The 21883-nt window shown below is 34.6% G+C and overlaps 1 protein-coding gene across 1 annotated transcript in view; it reads right to left on the bottom strand.

Annotated features, from left to right (window-relative positions):
- SLC4A10 (solute carrier family 4 member 10) overlaps positions 1–21883 on the bottom strand; it is a 419861-nt gene that overhangs the window by 136705 nt on the left and 261273 nt on the right. The window contains 2 exon segments of the mRNA XM_032355736.1: positions 34–194; positions 7817–7955. Of these exon segments, the coding sequence (XP_032211627.1) occupies positions 34–64 (31 nt within the window). The 5' untranslated portion in view covers positions 65–194; positions 7817–7955.

The following is a 21883-nucleotide window of genomic DNA, read 5'->3' as shown; positions in this document are numbered from 1 at the left end:
GATAGTGAACTAGACTAAGAAAAAAAGATATACCTGCAATTTCTTCTAAAGTGTTGGCATGCATGTCCAATAACACAGTTCCATTCAGAATACAACTTCTCAGCTCAAACAAGCTGTGCAATGAAAGAGTAGCCACATAGGGTTTGCTCCACCTTTCTCCTCCATCCTCCACATCTTCTTCAAACTTCAACCACCTACACAAATAAACATTATCAGCACATGGAATATTACATTGTAGATGGAATGATCCTTTGTTCCAAGAATAAAAAGTAGAAACAGAAAGATATTCACATTGCTTCTTGGTTTTGTGGGTTCAAAAGTAAAAACTAGTCCAAGTAATTTGGTTTCTTTCACTTTAATGTCATTTAACAAGCATTCTTTATGTCATTGGAAGTTGTATAGAAGACAAAGAAAATCAAATGTTATTTTATTAGTTTGTTGAACTCTAAAAAAGTATGTAAGTGTTTATTCAGTAGTCACAGTGAATCTGTTGTGGAATTAATAGAAGGCACTTCATAGAAGGAAAATGGTAATTGAAAAAGATGCAAAAGGAAATGGAAGAATACTCCTTTTTCTTCAGTAGGAGATCTTAAAATGGAATATTTGAGTCTCAATAATTTTTCCACTTGATTTTTAGGGGTGCTAGTATAATTTGGGGCATATTTTACAAGAAAAATACATATTAGTCCTGCTTGGATGAAATCTAGTGATTGCAGTCTTTACCTAAGGACTACAGAAACCTATGAGAATGGAGTTTAGCCTCAAATCCCTGGGCCTTCCTGCTCAGATTAATAACAGGAGAACCTTGATGCCAAGATGTCAAATCAGAGACCACGACCTTCTTAGAGTGAAATGAATAATATCTGAGTTTGTTTAACTGAATTAAATGGAAGGAATAAAGAGAAACCAGTGACTCCACTGTCTTGCACATCACTAAATCTCATTTTTTAGGGACTTGTTCTCTAATCCTAATAGATGACTAGTTTAATTCCGCCATTTTTAATGAACCCTAAATAAAGCCTAAATTGCTTTTTCTCCCTTTCCTTCCACCATTTTCCTCATTTCACCTCTCCTTAGTCATTTTTGTTCCAACATATGATATACCTATCATAAGTTTATAAGACACTTGAAGGTTGAAAAAACTTACATTTAAGCCCCAAATCACTGACAGTATTTCTTCAATGCTGACAATTTTATAGAATATTTTTGTGTATACGGTTGGGAATTTTTCATTTTAGTGATTCTTAATGATTTTCAGGCCTTGATAGGGCCATAATACTTCACAAAGCATGTGATTGTCCTTAGTACTGTTCATCAACTAGTTGTCCCTCCCTATCTAGTAAAGAATAGCCACTTCTTGGCTCCCTTTTGACTGGGTGAGACCATATGATTATTGACTAGTTCTGCACAAGAAATTGTGAGCAGAAATTATGTGTGTCACTTCCAGACTATGCTTTTGCTCATTTTTCTAATTGATTTATTTTCATATTGTTGAAATTTGGGAGTTCTTTGCATTTTTTATATATAATATTCTTGTCAGATACATGATTTGCAACTTGTCTATTACCTTGTTCTTATCCTCTTAACAGGCTCTTTCACAGCACAAAGGTTTCTAATTTTGGTGACATCCAATTAATGAATATTTTCTTTTGTGGTTTGTACTTTTGATATCATGTCTAAAAATTCATCATGTAGGTTCTAGGTCCTCCTAAGATTTTTGCCTATATTTTTCTCTCAAATTTGTATAGCTTTACATTTTACATTTAGATTTATGTTTGAATTTTGAATTTATTTTGAATTAATTTTGTATACACTACAAGGTATTTTTTACCTATAGATCTCTAACTGTTCCAGTACCACTGATGAAAAGACAATTCTTTTTCCACTAAATAGCTTTTACTCTTTGTCAAAAATCAAATAGCTCTACTTGGGTTGGTCTTTCTCAGTTCTCTATTCTATTCCATTGATCTATGTGTGTCTCTGAAAAGAAATTTTAAAAACAAATCTAAAGGTATCTTTCTCCTTTTGGTATAACGTCCTTCAGATTGGAGGCTTGGTCCTTTAGAAAAGAAGAATGGAATCTCCAGGAATTCCAGTTTGGTAGTTAAGATAACCAAATATTTAGATGTTAGTTTGATTCAGCCATAGATTTTATGAATATTACAGGAAGAAGCGTAAGATACTTTCCATAAAAAGAAACCCACAAGTTACAAATATCAAGTTTCTAAACATTTCAAGATTCAGTGTTTTAGGCCAACTCCAGAATTATGCCAAAACTGATAAAAAGCTGTTTAAATAATTATTTTTAAAAGACTATATTAAAAATTATATATATGTATATATACACACATATGCGCAGATATATATATATATATATATATATATATATATATATCCTTTACACGCATTCTCTCTCTCTCTCTACACACACACACCAAACCCTGCTTAAAGATTTGTAGTCATTGAATAGACAGTCAGTTGCAAAATGCCTGATTGCAGTTAATGACCTAAAGTGCTGCAATTTATTCCAGTTTTCAAATAAACTCAACTGACATTTGTTTGAACAGCAAGCAAGAGTCTCACAGGCATGAATGAGACGTAATGAACAATGAAAAAAATCAAAACTGCAGGCCAATTGTATGACATTTTCGGGAGGGAGGGGCAGATTTAAACTCTGAAATTATTCGATTTTCCTACAGTGTGTCTGGATCTGTTTTCATCCATGATTAACACCTTGGAATCTCTTTCTACTAAACTGCAAAAAAAAAAAAACCTGAAATAAAATAAGTGTTTCATGAATTCTTTGAGGATTAAGAGATGAAAGTCTCTTCTACAATACTCATATTAAAAACCTCAAAAATAAAATTCTTCTGCAAATTAGAAATAGATGTTCTCCTTAGAAATTAACTCCTTCTGTTTATTCGATGCCTACTAATTCCTTTTGACTTTTCTAGGATTTTTTATTCTCTGGTTCTACCCAAATAGAAAGTAAAATATTTTCCAAAATTACAGCCTTGGGCCAAGTTATGGATTCTTAAGAGAAAAGAGTTGCGGCTACAGATGAGGGAGGCGGATGCCCACGCCCATGCACCCTTGAGGAGGGGGTGGGGGCGGGGCAGAGAGCCAAGACGACTCCACGCTGAGAGGGGAGCCAGACACAGGGCTCTAGCCCTGAGATTCTGACCTGAGCCAACGTCAGGTGTTTAACCCACTGAGCTACCCAAGTGCCCCTAGCTGTTCTTAATCCATACTATCTTCATATCTCACATCTTCACATTCTCAATCTTAATTCTTCACATCTCAATCTTAATGACGACTTAAATCTTTCCCTATTTTGAATACCAAATGCCTTCACAGCATCAATAAAATTGTTTTGATGCAATAATCTTTTTTGACACTGCCTTGTATGTATCAGAGGCCAACTGCTACCCCCTGCTTTGCCTCTTCTGAGCTCATTTGTGGGTAGGACTTTTAAAGGGCAACCACAGTGAGTCAAACATGTTGTCTTCATAACTGCACAGCTGTGGTATCTTTGCGTGCTTTTCTATTAATAACATTATATGTTATTTATAAGCAGGACATTGTAATTGTGTTGATTTCATTAGCCCTTGTCATATGGCTTCTCTTAGGGTTTTTAAAAGTGAACAGCTGGCTTTCACAAACATTTATTAAATAATTATGATTCAAAAATTTAGCTTCAAAATCTAAAACTTTGCTTAAGTTTTACTTGGCAACAACAGTGGGCATGAATTATTCAAGATGTGATATGTGACAGGTGCAATGTGCTGATAAAATGTCCTTTTTATTTCTACTATTAGGGTAGAAAATTATTAATCTCCCCTGGAATACTAATCAAAAGAAAAAAGTGCTTCAACTAGTTATGCTAATGATTTATTAGAATTAAATTGCTTTTGGAAAATCAGATGGAGCTCTAAATTAACTAAAATTAGTCTTTCTAGATGTACTAGGGCAACCAGAATAAAATTACTTCTGCCACTTTAAAACTCACTACATTTCTAAGTCCTCAATAAATACGCTCTGTTCTTCCCTGACGTACTGTGTCTCGCCAAAATTCATCCACCCTCCTCTTCAAGTCTGTTACTATTTTGACTGCTCATCAGATGTCTCCTTGAACCTCAATTAGCTGTACCACGCATAGGGTTACAGAAGCATGGCTAAGAACACAGGTCCTATTTAATAACATTAGAGAATACTAATAATTAACTGCATCAACTCTTCTGTTCTGTATAAATGAAAGGGAATACATTTTGGTGGTTAGGATAAACATGTTGTTCAGGTTAATACATGAGAGCATGATAAAATCCTACTTGTTCAACTATGATTAAGTGAAAGCTATAGATTCTAGTCTTATTCTGCTTCAGGAGAGTGAGCAAGTCACAAGGAAGTTACTGCTTAAGAGGAACAGGTGGGTGGCTCAGTGGGTTAAGCCTCTACCTGCGGCTTTGGTCATGATCTCAGGATCCTGGGATCAAGCCCCGCATCAGGCTCTCTGCTCAGTGAGGAGCTTGCTTCCTGCCCCGCCCCCCACCTGCCTCTCTGCCTACTTGTGATCTCTATCTCTCTGTCAAATAAATAAATAAAATCTTAAAAAAAAAAATAAAAGAACAGATCACTATTTGATCTGGAAGATGAAAAATCACCAGCCATTTTAAGAATAAAGAAGTTACTCCTGACAAAATACACATTCCAATTGTACTTCTCAGTTCTATCATGTAGGATGACAGTGAAGAAAGGAATATAAAAGAAATGCTTCCAAAAAGTACCTTTCAGCAATAAAGAGATTCAGACTAACCAGAGCTTGGTAGTCATCATACCCACCAGATAGATAGCCTTTCTTCAGGCCATCCAGGAATACCTAGTATTTCTTCTATCCAGTTGAGGAGAGATGTTTCCAGCCTTAAACAGGGAGGTTTGCACTTTAAATTTCTTATCAATAATTCTTTAGTTATGAGAGAGCAAAAGTCATAAAGCTAATCAGTGAAGATTATCATACATTGTTCCTCTGTCACCAAATAAAAAAGATGAGCATTCAGATTATATACATGAAAAAGTCCAAAGCACTTAGTTTTGAAGCAGTTGGGAGAAAAAAAAAACACAGAATAGACAGTTAAAATCTACCAAGTCATATAAAAACTACTTCAAATTTGGTTCTATATTTAAATGTATTATAAGAGAAAACTTTAGAAAATAAATAATTAACTAACATGATTTTTTATTCACTAAAAAGGGGAATTCAGACAGAACAACATATCACTAATTTAAAATATTAAAAAAGGCAAATCTAGAAAATGATTTGACATAAAATAGGTAAAGGAAAGGAAAACTTAGTTCACAGGGAAAAAAAATTAAAGCATATTTTTGGAAAGATGTTCAATCTTACCAATAATTTTGAAAAATAAGATTTATTTTTCATCTATAAAATTAGCAAAAAATGGGGGCGCCTGGGTGACTCAATAGGTTAAAACGTCTGCCTTCAGCTCAGGTCATGATCCCAACGTACTGGGATCGAGGCCCACATCAGGATTTCTGCTCAGCGGGGAGTCTGCTTCCTCCTCTCTCTCCCTCTCTCTCTCTCTCTCTCTCTCTCTGCCTACTTGTGATCTCTGTCAAATAAATAAAATCTTTTTAAAAAATTAGCAAAAAATGTAAAATTTTGATGATTTAGTCTTGCAAGGGTTTGAGGAAAATAAACACTCTCGTACACTGTTCATAGAAATATGAATTACTGAAACATTTTATATAGATGATTTTGCAAATATCTATAAAAATTTAAAAGCCTGCTCTCATTGGTAGATAAGTTCGACTGTTAAAAATTCACCTTACCCAAACACCTACAAAATAACACCAAAATTATACATGTGAATGATCACTACAGCAATGTTTATAGCAAACCAATAAAACAACCTAGAACCTTATCAAGAGAGGCTAAATAAAGTTCATTCGTATTGTTAAATGTAATGCAATTATTAAGAAGATTGAGTGCCCTGTACTGATAATAATGGAAAATGGTCCAAATATATTATTAAATGAAAAAATGAGGCATGGACTTTGTTTGTAATCCCTAGTGTATAAATCTTCAAAGGACATTCATTTTCATGCAGATCTAGGTCTGAAATTTTTATGAGAAGAGACACAAGAGCAGTGATTACCTTTGAAGAGAGGTAATGTGAACAAGAGTAGAGGATACTTTTGCTTTTTTAATCTTTCTGTACTTTGGTAATTTTAAATACTAGCAGTTCATTTTATTGGTTTTTTTTTTAATGTTAACAGAGATGGAGTAGGTAATAGACATTTTAATTTTCTTCTATTTACTTCTAGTACTTCTTAAGTAAAAGGAACCTGCAAAGACTATTCAAAATTTATCAAACAAGAATTAACTAAGCCAGTATTATTTATAATATCGTAACTGAACATTTAATTTCACACTAACTCTGGGTAGAGTTAAGGCAATAATTAAATGCAACCAGAAATTTAATATGATCCAGTGGTTTACAGTGGCTTCATAGGACTGTTCAATCCCTGGGCCACTGAAAAATATGGCCAACAGAAAGAATTTCTAACACTGAGAGCTGTGTGACTATGGAAGGGATAATCTAACAAAGCAATCAAACCTGTGTCAATGGACATGTTCAAGCATATCCCACCTCCTCTACCTAGAACAACGCCCCTTCACCTTTTCTTCCTAGCTAAGTCCAACTCACCCTTCAAGAGCCAGCTCAGGAATCACCTCCTCTAAGAAAGCTATCTTGATCCCTTCTCCTTCACCTTTGTGGTTTAGATCCTTGCTACACAAAATGTGATCTTCAAACCAAAAACATTAGAGTCGCATCAGCTGGAAGGTTATTAGAAATGCAGGATCTGAGATTCCATGCCTGAGGCATACAGAGTCTACTTTTCAGCAAGACCCCAGGTGATTTATATTCATATTAAAATTTGGAAAGCAATGGTTAAAGGACAACACTTGCTATGACCACAGTTCATTGTGCACAACTGTGTCACAGCATTCATTAAACAGTAAATACAACTTTGTTTACTTGTCTGAATCCCTCACTAAACTGTGAGATTGTTAAAGTCAAGTCTAAGATTTTGGTTGTTCTCTATCCCTTATACCTGGCACATTACAGATGTTCCATAATTGTTTGTTGAATAAATGAGCAAAAAAGCAAGAATGAATGAATGAAAAGTAAATGTAAAATTTAGCTTATTATTCTTTTACAGCAATTCATCAATTACATGGCAGTATAGAAATATTAATTACAGTTGACAGAAAAGTAATTTTTGAAAAGCAATTTTTGAAAAGTTATTTGAAAAAGATACTATGTTTAGATGTATATATATCCTAGAAATACACTACAAAATATTTTTACCCTCACCAAATAGTACATAAATAAATCCAAGACTATACCTAAAGCCTCTTATAATGTTTTTCCTTTCTTTAAAAAAGCCCCACACTCAGATTATCATATAATATCACTAGTTTGGGCATAGGCCAACAGTTGAAAAGATAGAAATAAATTACTTTTAGATTCCTATTGTTTTCCTGATGACACACAAATTACGCTACTGTTTATCTTTCAGCCTGCAGCTGTTGCTGGCTCTGCATCACTATTTACTATAATTGCTGCCTTCAGATTTCATTCTGACCCATATCCCATTGTAGGATATGCCCAGGCCAGATGAGCAATTTCAGAAATCAAAGCTCATGGATGTTTGCAAAATCGTGGCTTTACCAATCTCTTTTCCAATAACATGAACATTGTTTATTATACCTTCACCCTTCGACAAAAATCCTCACCTGGCTGTTTCTCGCCATTCAGCATCCTCACCTTCACGCCAGCAAATCTCATCCAGTTCTGTGAAAAGGTCATGAGGAATGTGTTCTTCATCATCATCCTCAGTTCCAAGAATAAACTGTACTCTCTGTGATGGGGTGTCTACAGAAAGTGAGAGACATGAACATGCATTACTATGACTTCAACCTTAAAATTGCCTCATCACCAACTTCAACACCACTCCAAACTCACACCTCCCTGCCCCTCCATGTGACAATCATCCAGAGTAGACTTGGGAAATTAAAACTAAATTCAGAGAAAAAAAAAACTGAACTAAATTTAGCATTACATGAAGTCTAGTATAATTTGGGAGATAATTATATAAAATGTAAATATAGGATGTATAGATTATCAAAAACAATATTAAATGTTATGATTATTTTTTGATTATTTATAACACTCATCATAGAAACTATTTCTGTATCTCCCTTATATACATACACATTTTTTTCTCATCATCTATCCTATGCTTTATGGTAATATTCAGAACAGACTATGATAAAATTCACTTATACTAAAATTATACACCATTATACACATAAAATTATAATTCACCATGAACTCCCTTGTAATGCTTTTTTATAGTCACACCTTTGCCCCTTCACCAAGCCCTGACAACCACTAATCTGGTCTCCACTGCTATAGTTGTGCCTTTTCCAAAATGCTATATAAATGGAAACCAAACCCCAAATCACCTGCATGCTACATCATCTACTGTTGGTGTTTGCCTAACATTCGAAGATTTCCTATGACCATGACTATGCCACAAGTCACTATGTTCTTGGCAGGGGAGCAAAATAATGTGTGATTTGGACACAAGACACACAATTTCAAGGGTGTGCATGATGTTCCTAGAAAGAACAAGTTGTTCACAATTTGGGGGTGTCTAAAGTGGGGACCTGTATAATTTGGGGACATAGATTGACTGTGTTTCCTACAAGGCTTCCAGTCCAGCTGGCTAGCCTTACAGTTTCCAGTTTAGTTAAGATAACTGGGTCCCATTTTTAGAGGGACTACTCAATGACAGTTAGTCCAATCTGACCTACTTGCCCATGCTACCCACAAGGTGGTATTCACTCATTGCACTGTATGATGGCTACAGAAAAGAGGGTACGGAAGACATCCAAAGGTGTTAATAGGTTTTGTGTGTGTGTGTTGAAGACGAAGGCACTGAGGACATCCTTCATTTCTGATAAACTTCTTCAGGTTAAAAGTATTGGTGGTATGAGTCACCTAGCAGAGAAAAGCAAGCCAGCAGTCAATTAGATTTAAGGCACTTGTCACAACTTGAGAGCCACATCAAGGTATTTTCTTTTATAAGGAATACTCCAGGGCAAGTTCTGTAAGATCATTAAATTCACCTCGATTCACTTCAGCAAGTATACTCCATTCCAGTAACTATAACTCCATCTCCTTTCCAATTATCCTCTACTCTAAATATCTCCAACTTTATTTATCCATTCTTTAATTCACTTTCTGAGAATTAAAAAAAAAAAAAAGAAAGAAAGCATGCCTGGGGATTTCGTCTTCATTATTTCTTCTTTGGTTTATATTTTTAAAAGATTATCTGATTGTTTACCTAGAAATCTTTACTAGGTAGATGGACACAAAAAACAAAATCCATTCTACCCTTATAATATAGTAAAAGTTATTTTAAAACCCAGTAGGAAAAAAAATCCATTTATTTTAGAAGCAAAACTACAAGGCTATCTAAGAATAAATTTTTTAAACTATACAATACATTTGTGATGAAGATTATAAAACTTTCTTAAACAATATGAAAGTAGACCTAAATAAATGAATGAATGTATACTAATGGAAAGGCTCAATAGTGAAAAACTCATATATTCAATGTTATTCCAACTAAACATTTAGTATTCTCAAGTATTTTTTAAAACACAGAAGAGGGGTGTTTGGGTGGCTCAGTTGGTTAAGCGTCGGTCTTTGGCTTAAGTCATGATGCCAGGGTCCTGGGATCAAACCCAGTGTCAGGCTCCCTGCTCAGCAGGGAGTCTGCTTGTCCCTCTCCTGCGCTTCTCCCTGCTCTTGTGCTCTTTCTCACTCTCCCTGTCAACTAAATAAACAGACTCTTTTTTAAATAGATAAATAAATAAATAAAATATGAAAGAATGAGTAAATCAGTAGCAAACATATAGTGATTATGGAATTCTATAATATTAAATATATTTTGTGAAAATAAACCAATTAATCAGTTATTTAAAATATTAGGTTATCATAGTCACAAATGAGAGGATTTCAGAAGTCAAAAGTGAACAACATATAATTAATATAAAATATACTATAGCATCATACTTTCTGTATAAATAAATGTTTGCAGTGAGGCTCTAGACCCTGACTATCTCATTAGCCTTATCTTCTGCCACTCTGTCCCTTGTTATTCCATTCAGGGATCATTAGTTTTCTTATTGGTTCTTAAAAATACCATGTTCCTTTCCATGTCAGGGTCACTCTATGCACTGTTTCCTCTAGCTCTCCCATGTATCTTTCAGCATCTACTTCAATGTAATACACTTCAGCAAGCCTATCCAATCAGCCTTGCAAAATACACACACAAACACACATAGAAGCACATTCATATGCAAACAATTAAGTTAGGCATCTGTTATCCCAATTCACAGCACTCTGTACTTCTCCTTGTTACAGTTAACTTGATTGTAATTTTAAATTTATTGCACAATAGTAAATCAAATATTTTAAATAGTCAAAAATTAGTCTCTTGGAAAAAGATAGGAATAAGTTCCAAGACAAAAAGTTATGGATGCAAAAATACTTTTCAGATTATAAAGCATTATATAAATATTACTGATGATGATTGATGCTAATGGCAGTGGTACTGGTGATGGTTAAAATGAAAATATAGGCCTGCCAAAACAGATCTAGAATTTGAAGTAGGGAGAATGAGAAAATAATAGTGCCATTGATTAAAATAGAGTTGTAACATGGATGGAACTTGAAAGCCTTATGCTAAGTGAAGTAAGTCAGAGAAAGAGAAATACTATGTGATCTCACTTATCTATGGAATCAAAACAAAGAAACAAATACACACACACACACACACACACACACACACACACACTAAAGAGCCCCTACTAAACTCATAGAAAAAGAGATTTGTGGTTATCAGGGGCAGTGGGTTGGGGGCTGTGAGAATGGGAAGGTGGTTGAAAGGTATAAATTTCCAGTTATAAGATGAATAAGTACCAGGCATGTAATGTAAACATGATGACCACAGCTGACACTGCTGTATGATATATAGGAAAGCTGTTAGCAGAGTACATCTTATGAGTTCTTATCATAAGGAGAATTTTTTCCCTCTTTTCTTTTTATTGTATCTATATGAGATAATGGAGGGTGGATGTTGGCTAACCTATTGTGGTCATCATTTCACAATATATGTAAATCAAACCATCATGCTGTACTCCTTAAACCTACACGGTGATGTATGTCAGTTATTTCTAAAAAAAAAAAAAAAAAAACTGGAGAAAGAAAAGGGTCATCAGAATGAGAATCACTATTACAGACTGAGAACTCAAAAGACAACTTTTAGATATGCTAAATTTGAGGTGACTTTGGGACAAACATATAAAGATAGTCACAGGGAAGCTGGAGATCTCACTCTGGAAAAGATGACAGGGTCAGTGATAGAGACATGGGTGGCATTTAGAGAAGTCATATGATTATAATGCATGAGGGCTCAAAAATGAAGAAGTAGGGAGAGAAAAAGACTCAACATTGGGGAAATAATCAGCTTTAAGATTTGGGAGAAGGAAGAGGAGTTAACAAAAGAATGAGAAAAGGAATAGACAGATATGAAAAAGGATCGATACATTAAATATTTAATGAGTACCTTCATAGGCCAGGTACTATTCTAGGCAGTGAATTAGACTGATGTAAACAGGAAAAAAAATCTCTGTCCTTATAGACTGTAGAGCTGATGGAGACAGTAGCATAACAGGGGCCGTGTTTGGAAAGAATTTCAAAAGGACAAGAAGCTAATCAGATGCTTTAGAATCAATGACAGAACTGGGTAAGAACTACAGGATTTGGCTAGTCTAATGTTCAATAGCACTGGAAGTCCAGAGAATATGTATTATTTTACAATCAGAAAGAAGGAAATAAACTGTTTCCATTTGGAATATAGACAATATTTTCATAAACGGATAGTTAAGAAAATCAAACTACCAGAAGAAAACCCCTAATAGAATCATAATTGCAAATAAGCAAATTTCCTAGCAAAGTTTCATCTTTTCATTATTAGCTTTGTTACTTATATTGTTATAATTACATATTAATACCAGGTTTTTAAGTATATTTTTCCTAACAATAAGTGAAAATCTCCTGTCGGCTCTGTTCCAAAGTTCTCTATTTTTTAGGCCCTTTCTGGAGAAGAGTCAACAATTATGTTGAGAAATAGATTTTTCATAACAAATACAATGACAGAAGCGAACTGGGAAATTTGCATTTACATATGTGATCTTACTGTCATGAAGACAGGAAGCCTCTTGCACTATGACATTTAGCTCAAGGGAGCAGATTCACAATACGAAATATTTATCATTATGCATTTCTGAATTACTGTATCCTTGTTTCTTCCTCTTTATCCTTGTTGTACTTTAGGTAAATCAATATTCAGATAATCTATCATATGAAATTGTTAAATAATGATTATTTTGATGGTTCTGTTTCAAATTCATGTCCTCAGTCTCTACAAATCAGTATCTTCCAACTTCATTTGAACTTTAAAATTTTGCTCCTATTTTTTGGAGTTATATAGTCTGTTCCTTTAAAGTCCTACATTTAACTCATTTACATAATTTAAATAATATATTTATTGCTATTAATGCTAATTAGCTCATTCTGTCATAAGATAACAGATTAATTAAATATTTCAGCGGAAGCACCAGGAACTAATACATATTTCTCTCCAAAATGGACATAAGACTACATACAGAATTTACAAATCCTATTCCTGAAAACCTAGTTATCTAACTCCTCACCCAAACGAAGGCTATAAAAGGGTCATAAGTGGAAAACTGTAGACACATTTTGGAGAGGATTTTTTTCAGAGGAAGCTATAATGTGAGTCCCAAGTCTCCTTGCTCTCCTATAAAGGCAAGGAAGAGGGGTGTCTGCCCCTCCCTCACGTCAAGCAAGTAGAGCTCCAAGAGCATTAGAAGGGCTTGATATGCCCTCCTGGAATGGACTTGGGTATGATTTCTGCCTGAGAAACACAAAGTCAGCCCCACTGCTAATCACTGAGATTGCTGCCTTAGATAACATACTCTTCTAGTATTTATCAAGGCAGTGAGAGTATGTGTATTTTCTGTAAATCATATATGGGCCACACAAGATAGAGACAGAGAACCAGAGGGAGAGAGACAGACTGTAGAATGTGGGTTTCTCTTTGATTCTGTTGCAAAAGGCTGCCATGCAACATAGACAAGACTTCATCAGAAAGAATATGTCACTATAGCTGAATGCTTAGGGGATGAGGAGGAATAAACAATAAGGCAGAAGAGAGTGCAGGTGAGAGACACTGCAGAGGAGAATGAGTAAATTCAAATTCTTATTAAGCCTAGAGAGTGTGATCTCAGCTTGTGACAGTACTAGTTAAATCAAAACTTTCCTGCACCACCCCTTTTAGTTCTTTTCATTTCCTATGCTCCAAATCTGAAGGGATCAGAAACCAGAGTTAGGATAATGATGGAACATCTGGGAAAATGAGAAGCTCAAGGTAGGAGGAAAAAAAAAAGGGGGGGAGCAACTACAGCCTCTTTCCTCAGCTGCAGAAGGCCTGGGCGAGGGAAGGGAGAAAAGCCTTACAGTTAAAGCCAAATTCAAACTTCCACTATTACACGGTCTAAATATTTTAATTACTGATTAGAGAACTTTGAGTTACCTAAAAAATGACTAGAAAATCTGGGGAACCTTCCGGTGTTTTCATTCAAAAGCAGAATAACAATTAGACCCAACAAATAAGTTCGAAGAGATGGTATAAGACAGAAATAGTTATAATAGTTATGATTAAATCCCACAATTTATTCAATGTTACAGTTATAAGAACCTTACAAATGATCATAAATTCTTTTATATTCATAAATGAATCATTAACCTTTAAACTCTATTTTATTGAAATAGTGGTTGACTATGGTGAGATTATAAAAAGAGAGAAAAAGACAAAATAAATTTTTAATTTATTAATATCTTCTATGGATCAGTTATTTTCATACACTATCTCTTCTATATCTTACAATAACCTAGTATTAACCTGGTATTAATCTTAAAATGCAGTGCAATTAATGAAGGAGCCTAAAAAACAGTACATCCATGTTCATAGATAGAAGGACTCAATATTGTCAAGATGTCAGTTCTTCCCAATGTGATTGGGATTCAATACAATTCAATTAAAATCCCAGAAAGTTATTTTATGAATATCAACAAACTTATTCTAAAGTTTATTTGGAAAAGCAAATGATCCAGACTAGGCAACAGAGGAACAGGTAGAGGACTGATACTACCTGACTTCAATGTTAACTGTAAAATGACAGTACTCCAGACAGTGTGATATTGGCAAAAGAATAGACAAATAGATCAACAGAACAGACAGAATAGAGCCCAAAAATAACCCCCATAAATTTAGTCGACTAATCTCTGACAAAGAAGCAAAGGCAATACAATGGAGCAAAGGTAGTCTTTCCAAAAAATGGTGCTGGAACAATTGGACATGCAAATATAAAAAAATGAATCTAGACAGGGACCTTCTGCCTTTCATAAAAATTACCTGAAAATGGGTCATATTCCTAAATGCAAAACACAAATCTGTAAAATTCCTAAAAATTAACATAAGAAAAAACTTGATATTCAGTAAGGTGGTGCCCTTTATTTCTTTTCTCTTTTTTATTTTTATTTTTTCAGTGTTCCAAGATTCATTGTTCATGCACCACACCCAGTGCTCCATGCAATACGTGCCCTCCTTAGTACCACTACCAGGCTCACCTAACCCCCCACGCTCCTCCCTTCCAAAACCCTCAGTTTGTTTCTCAAAGTCCACAGTCTCTCATGGTTTGTCTCCCCCTCTGATTTCCCCCAACTCACTTCTCCTCTCCAACTTCCAATGTCCTCCGTGGTATTCCTTGTGTTCCACATATGATAATTGACTCTCTCTGTTTGACTTATTTTACTCAGCAAAATCTCTTCCAGTCTCCATTTTGATACAAAAGTTGGGTATTCATCCTTTCTGATGGAGGCATAATACTCCATCGTATATATGGACCATATCTTTTTTATCCATTTGTCTGTTGAAGGGGATCTTGGTTCTTTCCACAGTTTGGCGACTGTGGCCATTGCTGCTATGAACACTGGGGTACAGATGACCCTTCTTTTCACTACATCAGTATCTTTGGGGTAAATACCCACTAGTGCAATTGCAGGGTCATAGGGAAGCTCTATTTTTAATTTCTTAAGGAATCCCCACACTCTTTTCCAAAGTGGCTGCACAAGGTGACGTCTTTTTAGATACAACATCAAAGACACTATCCATGAAATAAAGAACTGATAAGCTGGAATTCATTAAAATTAAAAATTTCTTAAGCAATAATTTAAAAATTAAATTAAAAATTTGTGCTCTGTAAAAAATGTCTAGATAATAAAAAGATAAGTTATAGATTAGAAAAAAATATTTGGAGAAGACATAACTGATAAAGGGCTATGATCCAAAATATATAAAGAACATCTAAAACCCAAAAATTAGGGGGAAAAAAGCTCATTTTTAAAAATGGGCCAAAGACAGAAGACACAAACAGACACTTCTCTTAAGACATTCAGATGGTGAACAGACACATGAAAAGATATGCAACATCACTCATCATTACAAGAATGCCAATCAAAACTATAATGAGATATCACCTCACACCTGTCAAAATGGCTAATAAAAAAAAAAAAAAAACAAGAAACAAAAGGTGTTGGCGAGGGTGTGGAGAAAAACGAAACTTCTTGCACCATTAGTGGAAATGCAAACTGCTATAGCCTCTGTGGAAAACAGTACAGAGTTTCCTCAAAAAGTTAAAAATAGAACTAACTTATGATCCACAAATTGCACTACTGGATATTTACTCAAAAAATACAAAAACAATAATTCAAATGGATACATGCACCCCTATGTTTATAGCAGCATTATTTATAATACCAAATTATGGAAACATCCCAAGTATCCAATGATAGATAAATGGATGAAGACGGGAGATATAAATATATATTTCACTCATATGTGGAATTCAAGAAACAAAACAAATGAGCAAAGGGGGAAAAAAAAAAGAGAGAGAGAGAGCCAAACCAAGAAACACTCTTAACTACAGAGAACAAACTGATGGTTACTAAATGGGTGGTGGGTGGGGGGATGGAGGAAATAGGTGATGGGGATTAAGGGGCACACTTGTCATAATGAGCATCAGGTAGTGTATGGAATTGTTGAATCGATGTATCGTAGTATGCCTGAAACTAATATAACACTAAATATTTACTGTGCTGTAAATAAAATAAAAACTTAATAAAGAAGAATATAATAAATGAATGAATGAATAAACAAATAAATATGAGCCAAAGACCTTAATAGACATGTCACAAACTGATGGCAAATAGGCATACGAAGAAACTGTCCACATTGTATGTCATCAGGGAAGTGCGAATTAAAACAAGATTCCATTGTGCATCTATTAAAATGGCCAAAACACCAACCAAATCAAATGCTAGCAACTATCGTATGTGGAGTAATAGGAACTCTCATACATTGTTAGTGGGACTGCAAAATGGCACGAGCATTTAGAAGTGGTTTCTTACAAAACTAAATAATTTTTAACATATTATCCATAATCACACTCCTTAGTATTTATTCAAAGAAATTAGAAATTTAAACCTGTACACAGATGTTTTTAGCAGCTTTACTCATAAGTGCCCAAACTGGGAAGAAATCAATAAGTTGCTCAATAGGTGAATGGGTAAATAAACTGTGGTATATCCAGACAATGAAATATGATTCAGTGCAAAAAATAATAATAATAATCTATCAAGATAGGAAAAGACATGAAGGAATCTCAAATGCATATTATTAAGTGAACTAAGTCAATCTGAAAAGACTACCTTAGTGTATAATTCCAACTACATGACATTCTGGAAAAAGCAAAACTGTGGAGAGAGTAAAATGTTCAGTGTTTGGCAAAGGATATGAGGGGGAACGAATAGGCTGAGCACAGAGGATTTTTAGGGCATTGAAATATCCTGTATGATATTGTAATGATGATACATGCCATTACACATTTGTCCAAACCTACAGAATTTATAACACCAAGAATGATCCCTAAAGTAAACTAATGGACTCTGGGTAATCATGATGTGTTCATGCAGGCCTATCCTTGGTAAAAAATAGACCATTCTAGTGGGCGATGCTGATACTGGGGGAGGCTCTGCTTATGTGGAGGCAGGAGATACATGAGAAATCGCTATTCCTTCCTCTCAATTTTGTTTTAAAACTAAAATGGCTCTAAAAGATAAAGTCTTAAAAAACAGGATGCCTCAGTTTTTAGATGTTATTGTTCACACTAATATGCAGCCTATATCTTATACATGATTATATATATTCAAAAGAAGGAGAAAAAAATAAATTATATTTATGTAGCATATTTGTTTCAGGCATTATTTCTCTTTTAGAATGTTAATCATGTGAAGTTTGGTTTCATTACACAATATTTTAGGAAGTTTATTGAACTAAATTTTACAGCAGGAATTGAGTCCATAGCCAAGTCTTATGCTTCACTACCTCTTCAAAGTAAGATGCCAATTTCCTGAATGGAACATGAATATTTATTTGAAATGAGACTGATGAATTCCTATAAATATCAGATGTGCTTAAGAAAATCAATAGCACAACATATACATTTCCAATCCAGTTTATCTTAAATAAGAACCTGGTACACTCTTTTTCCTAAAATTATACAATCTGGGTGATATTCATCTACTATCTACAAAACCAGATCTTATCTGAATCAAAAGAAATACTTCTAATTAGCCTGCTATTTTTGTGGTGGTTTTTTTGGACCAAAAAAAAAAAAAATCAGTACTTTGAAAAGCCATTAAAAAATAGCATAAATGGCAATTTCACTGTTACACTAAGAAATCAATTAAATCTTTCCATTAGACCTACCGAGAGTGAGGAGATATGTCCATTCGTGTTGCATGACACCTGTTCTAACTACTCACTTAACAGCAACCACAGCCCAAAGCAGTTATGCCTCAACACTGGTTGGTACTATGTTCCTCTTGCTTTTGAAACATTTTGTCTCATCACTGTTTTCAATGACTTTTTTCAGTTTACTCTGCATCAGTAACCTGGGGTTCTATTAATCTCATGCATCCAGCCCCCAAAACTCAATTGGGGTGGTCACATACATTTGAGACTTATTAGTATTTCCCTTCATAAAGCATGAGGACCACTCACCACACTCCTTTAAAATTCTAGTCATAAAAAAATAACGGCAGTTATGAATAAAGAGAATTTGAAAGTCTGAGATAGGGCACCAGGTATTTAAAAGACTTCTCTAAGACACACTGGATAACAGTAATAGTATAGGAAATGATGATTTATTAAAGTAAAATAATTTATTCACGGACAAGAGATATTTTGGGTGGGTTCAAATAACTTATGAGTTCCTGTATCTGGCTTTTCATTTTTTAAAGTAGAAATGATTTTATAAGTATTACGTTACACTCACAAAAGTCTTTTCATGATTATCCTACCAATATACTTTTAGCATCTTAAAGAGGTTAGAATTTTGGGGTGCCTCGGTGGCTCAATGGGTTAAAGTCTCTGCCTTTGGCTCAGGTCATGATTCTAGGGTCCTGGCACTGACCCCCTCATTGGGCTCTCTGCTCAGCAGGGAGCCTGCCTCCTTTTCTCTCTCTGCCTGCCTCTCTGCCTACTTTTGATCTCTGTCTGTCAAATAAACAAATAAAATCTTTTAAAAAAAGGTTATAATTTTAATACAAAAAATGTTCAAATGTGTTACTTAATGACTATTTTTTTCATGTCTATGCCCCTTAAAATTGCATGACATAAATCATGAATTACAGTATTACCAAGATCAGAAAGGAGCTTCTAGGTATAAATATAAATATATGTTGATAGATATTGGATTTATTTTTAAGACGGTAACTGAGAACATAGAGCATTATAATACAAACTCTAGCCAAGAATATGGTGGATCAAAATATGGATCTGTTTCTATATTTATTAAAATATATAATGGATATAAATAACAACATGAATAAAATAACATGAAGGAATAAAGTTCTCGGGCTCTTAGTAGTCTCTTCTGGAATATTCAAGAGACATCATTAAATGGTGAAAAGATAAGCCACAAATGTGAGAAGATATATGAAATATGTAAAAGCAACAAAGGACTTATAGCCCTAATACATAAAGAAACTCTACAAATCAGTAAGGAAAAAAAATCCAGTAAAAAAATGTTTCAATTTCAATTCAAAATTTATCAATTTAATTTTTAAAAATTTAAGGCTATTCAAATGGCCGAAGAGTATGCACAAAGTTGTTCAATCATATTTGTATTCAAGAAATGTAAATTAAAACAACATAGCATTATATACCTTACAATAATGGCCAATGTTAAGAGAATGCCAAATACTGACAAGAGTGTAAAATGACATAAGCCCTCATACTTTTCTGGTGGAAGTATAAATATGTACTTCACTTTGGAAAATATTTGGCATTATCTGCTCAAATTGAAAATATGCATACCCTATCACTCAACAATAATTTCAAGGTGTGAGAATTACATGTGTGCACCAAGAGACATAAAAATGCCCACAGCAACATCAATCATAGTGGCTTCAAAATGCAAATGATCCAAAGGCCCTTCAGTAGTAGAATGCACAGTATATACAAACAAATGAATATTATACAAAAATTACAATTAATAAACTAAAGCTATAACTGAAAACATTGGTGAATCCCACAAAAAACAACATTGAACAATAGAGAAAGATACAAACACCCCTATGAGTTCATTTATATAAAATTCAATAACTAGCAAAACACCCAGTGTAACAAGACAAGCTAGAAATCCTTTGGGGGAGCAATGGTAGATAGTGATTAGAAAGGAGCACTAAGAGGGATTTGTAGAATGTAACTACCAAGATAGCAGTTATACACATGTTGATGATCATTCACTGAGTTGTACATTTGGGGAGGAAGGATGGTTCATGGCATCCAATAGTAACTGAAACATCAGAGGGAGAATCTGGGCCACCTGACTTATATCCAAGTTTCACCAAATAAAGAGGCAGAAGTTTCTCAGGTTCAATGGTTCTTGAGCCTAGTTGGATACTAAATCACTGGGATACTTATAAAAAAGATACCAGAATTCAAAGAAATACCTAATATTAATGAAAGTCTTTGAGGGTGGGGTCCAGCATAAATATTTTTTAAAGATTTTATGTATTTATGTATTTATTTATTTGAGAGAGAGAGAGTGGGAGGGAGGGGAAAGGGGGAGGAGAAGAGAGAGGGAGAGAATCTCAAGCAGAGTCTACTCTGAGCACAGTGCCCAATGTGGGGCTCCATCTGTGACCCCAAGATCACAACCCAAGCTGAAACCGAGAGCCATACATTTAACTGACCGAGCCATGCATGCGTCCCCACGGATCAGTATTTTTTAAAGTTCCTCAGATGATTTTAATGTATAACAGGGCTTGACGGGGATGTTCTAGAGCTTCATTTGTGGAAATTTTAGTATATATGTAAGTTACCTAAGTATTATTAATGTACAGATTCTGATTCAAAAGGTCTGGGCTAGGGCCTGAGATTATGCATTTCTAACAAGCTCCAATGGGATTGTTAATGTTGCTGGCTCATGCACTACACTATTTTTTTTTAATTATTTAAATTGTTTTAGGTAGGTTCCATGCCCAATGTGGAGCCCAATGTGGGCTCAGGACCTTGGGATCAGGACCTGAGCTGAGATCAAGTCAAATGTTTGACTGAGCCACCCAGGTGTCCTGGACCACACTTTATATAGCAAATTTTCTAGAACAATGGGTCTCAAGGTTGGCTGCACATTAGAATTATCTGGTGGTACTTTAAAAAAAAAAACACCTACAGGTTTAGGCCCTACACCCGGAGGGTCTGACTAGTGTGGGGTTTAGCCATCACCATGTTTTTAAAACTCACAAGTATAGTCAATGTTGAGAACCACTGTTCTGAAAAATTGACACACCGCATCCAGCTATAGGAAAAAAAAAGAAGAAACAGAGGGAACACGTTTATTTATGTTTGTTTACTAACCATTTGTAAGGTGATATGAACATAATTTTTCAAGTACTAGAAAATAACGAAAATTCAAAATACCCATTAAAGTTTAGTCCAACATATGTAATCCATTCTCAGAATCTACGAGGAAGTCTGGACTAACTGTAAGTAGATGAAGGATTGAATGAGAAAATCCACATAACTGTCTCTTTATTACATTCCCAGACTCCACCTCATGGAAAAAAAAAAAAAAAAAAAACCCTGAAAATGTCAAGGACACTTTTACACCTCCACTCTCAGTCTACCAACTCAGAGACAACCATCCTTTTATCATGGGTGAGGATACCCAACAGAATTTTCTTTACCAAGTCCCAACAATAGTTAATCTACCTCTGGCTGAAGTACCTGGTATTTGGAGAAGTTTAATGTTCTAACTATATACAGTGATTGAAACAAGGAGCATACTGAGGGCAGTGCATCTCTAAGAAAAATAATGGGGAAATTGTACAAATACTACAAATCAACGGAGAATCAAAAATAATCTCAATGGCCCAAAGGAAGATCATACCTCTAAAAATTATCTGATTCAGCAATGAAAGAAAATGCCCAGAATACCTGGGAATTATCAATAGACTATAAAAATGGACTCTGTCAAGAACAAGAAAAACTAATTAGGAAAGGACAGGAAGAAATA

The sequence above is a fragment of the Mustela erminea genome, chromosome 8 (genome assembly GCF_009829155.1).
Source record: "Mustela erminea isolate mMusErm1 chromosome 8, mMusErm1.Pri, whole genome shotgun sequence".
NCBI classification, from domain to species: Eukaryota; Metazoa; Chordata; class Mammalia; order Carnivora; family Mustelidae; genus Mustela; species Mustela erminea.
This window is presented reverse-complemented; position numbering and strand designations above follow the sequence as displayed.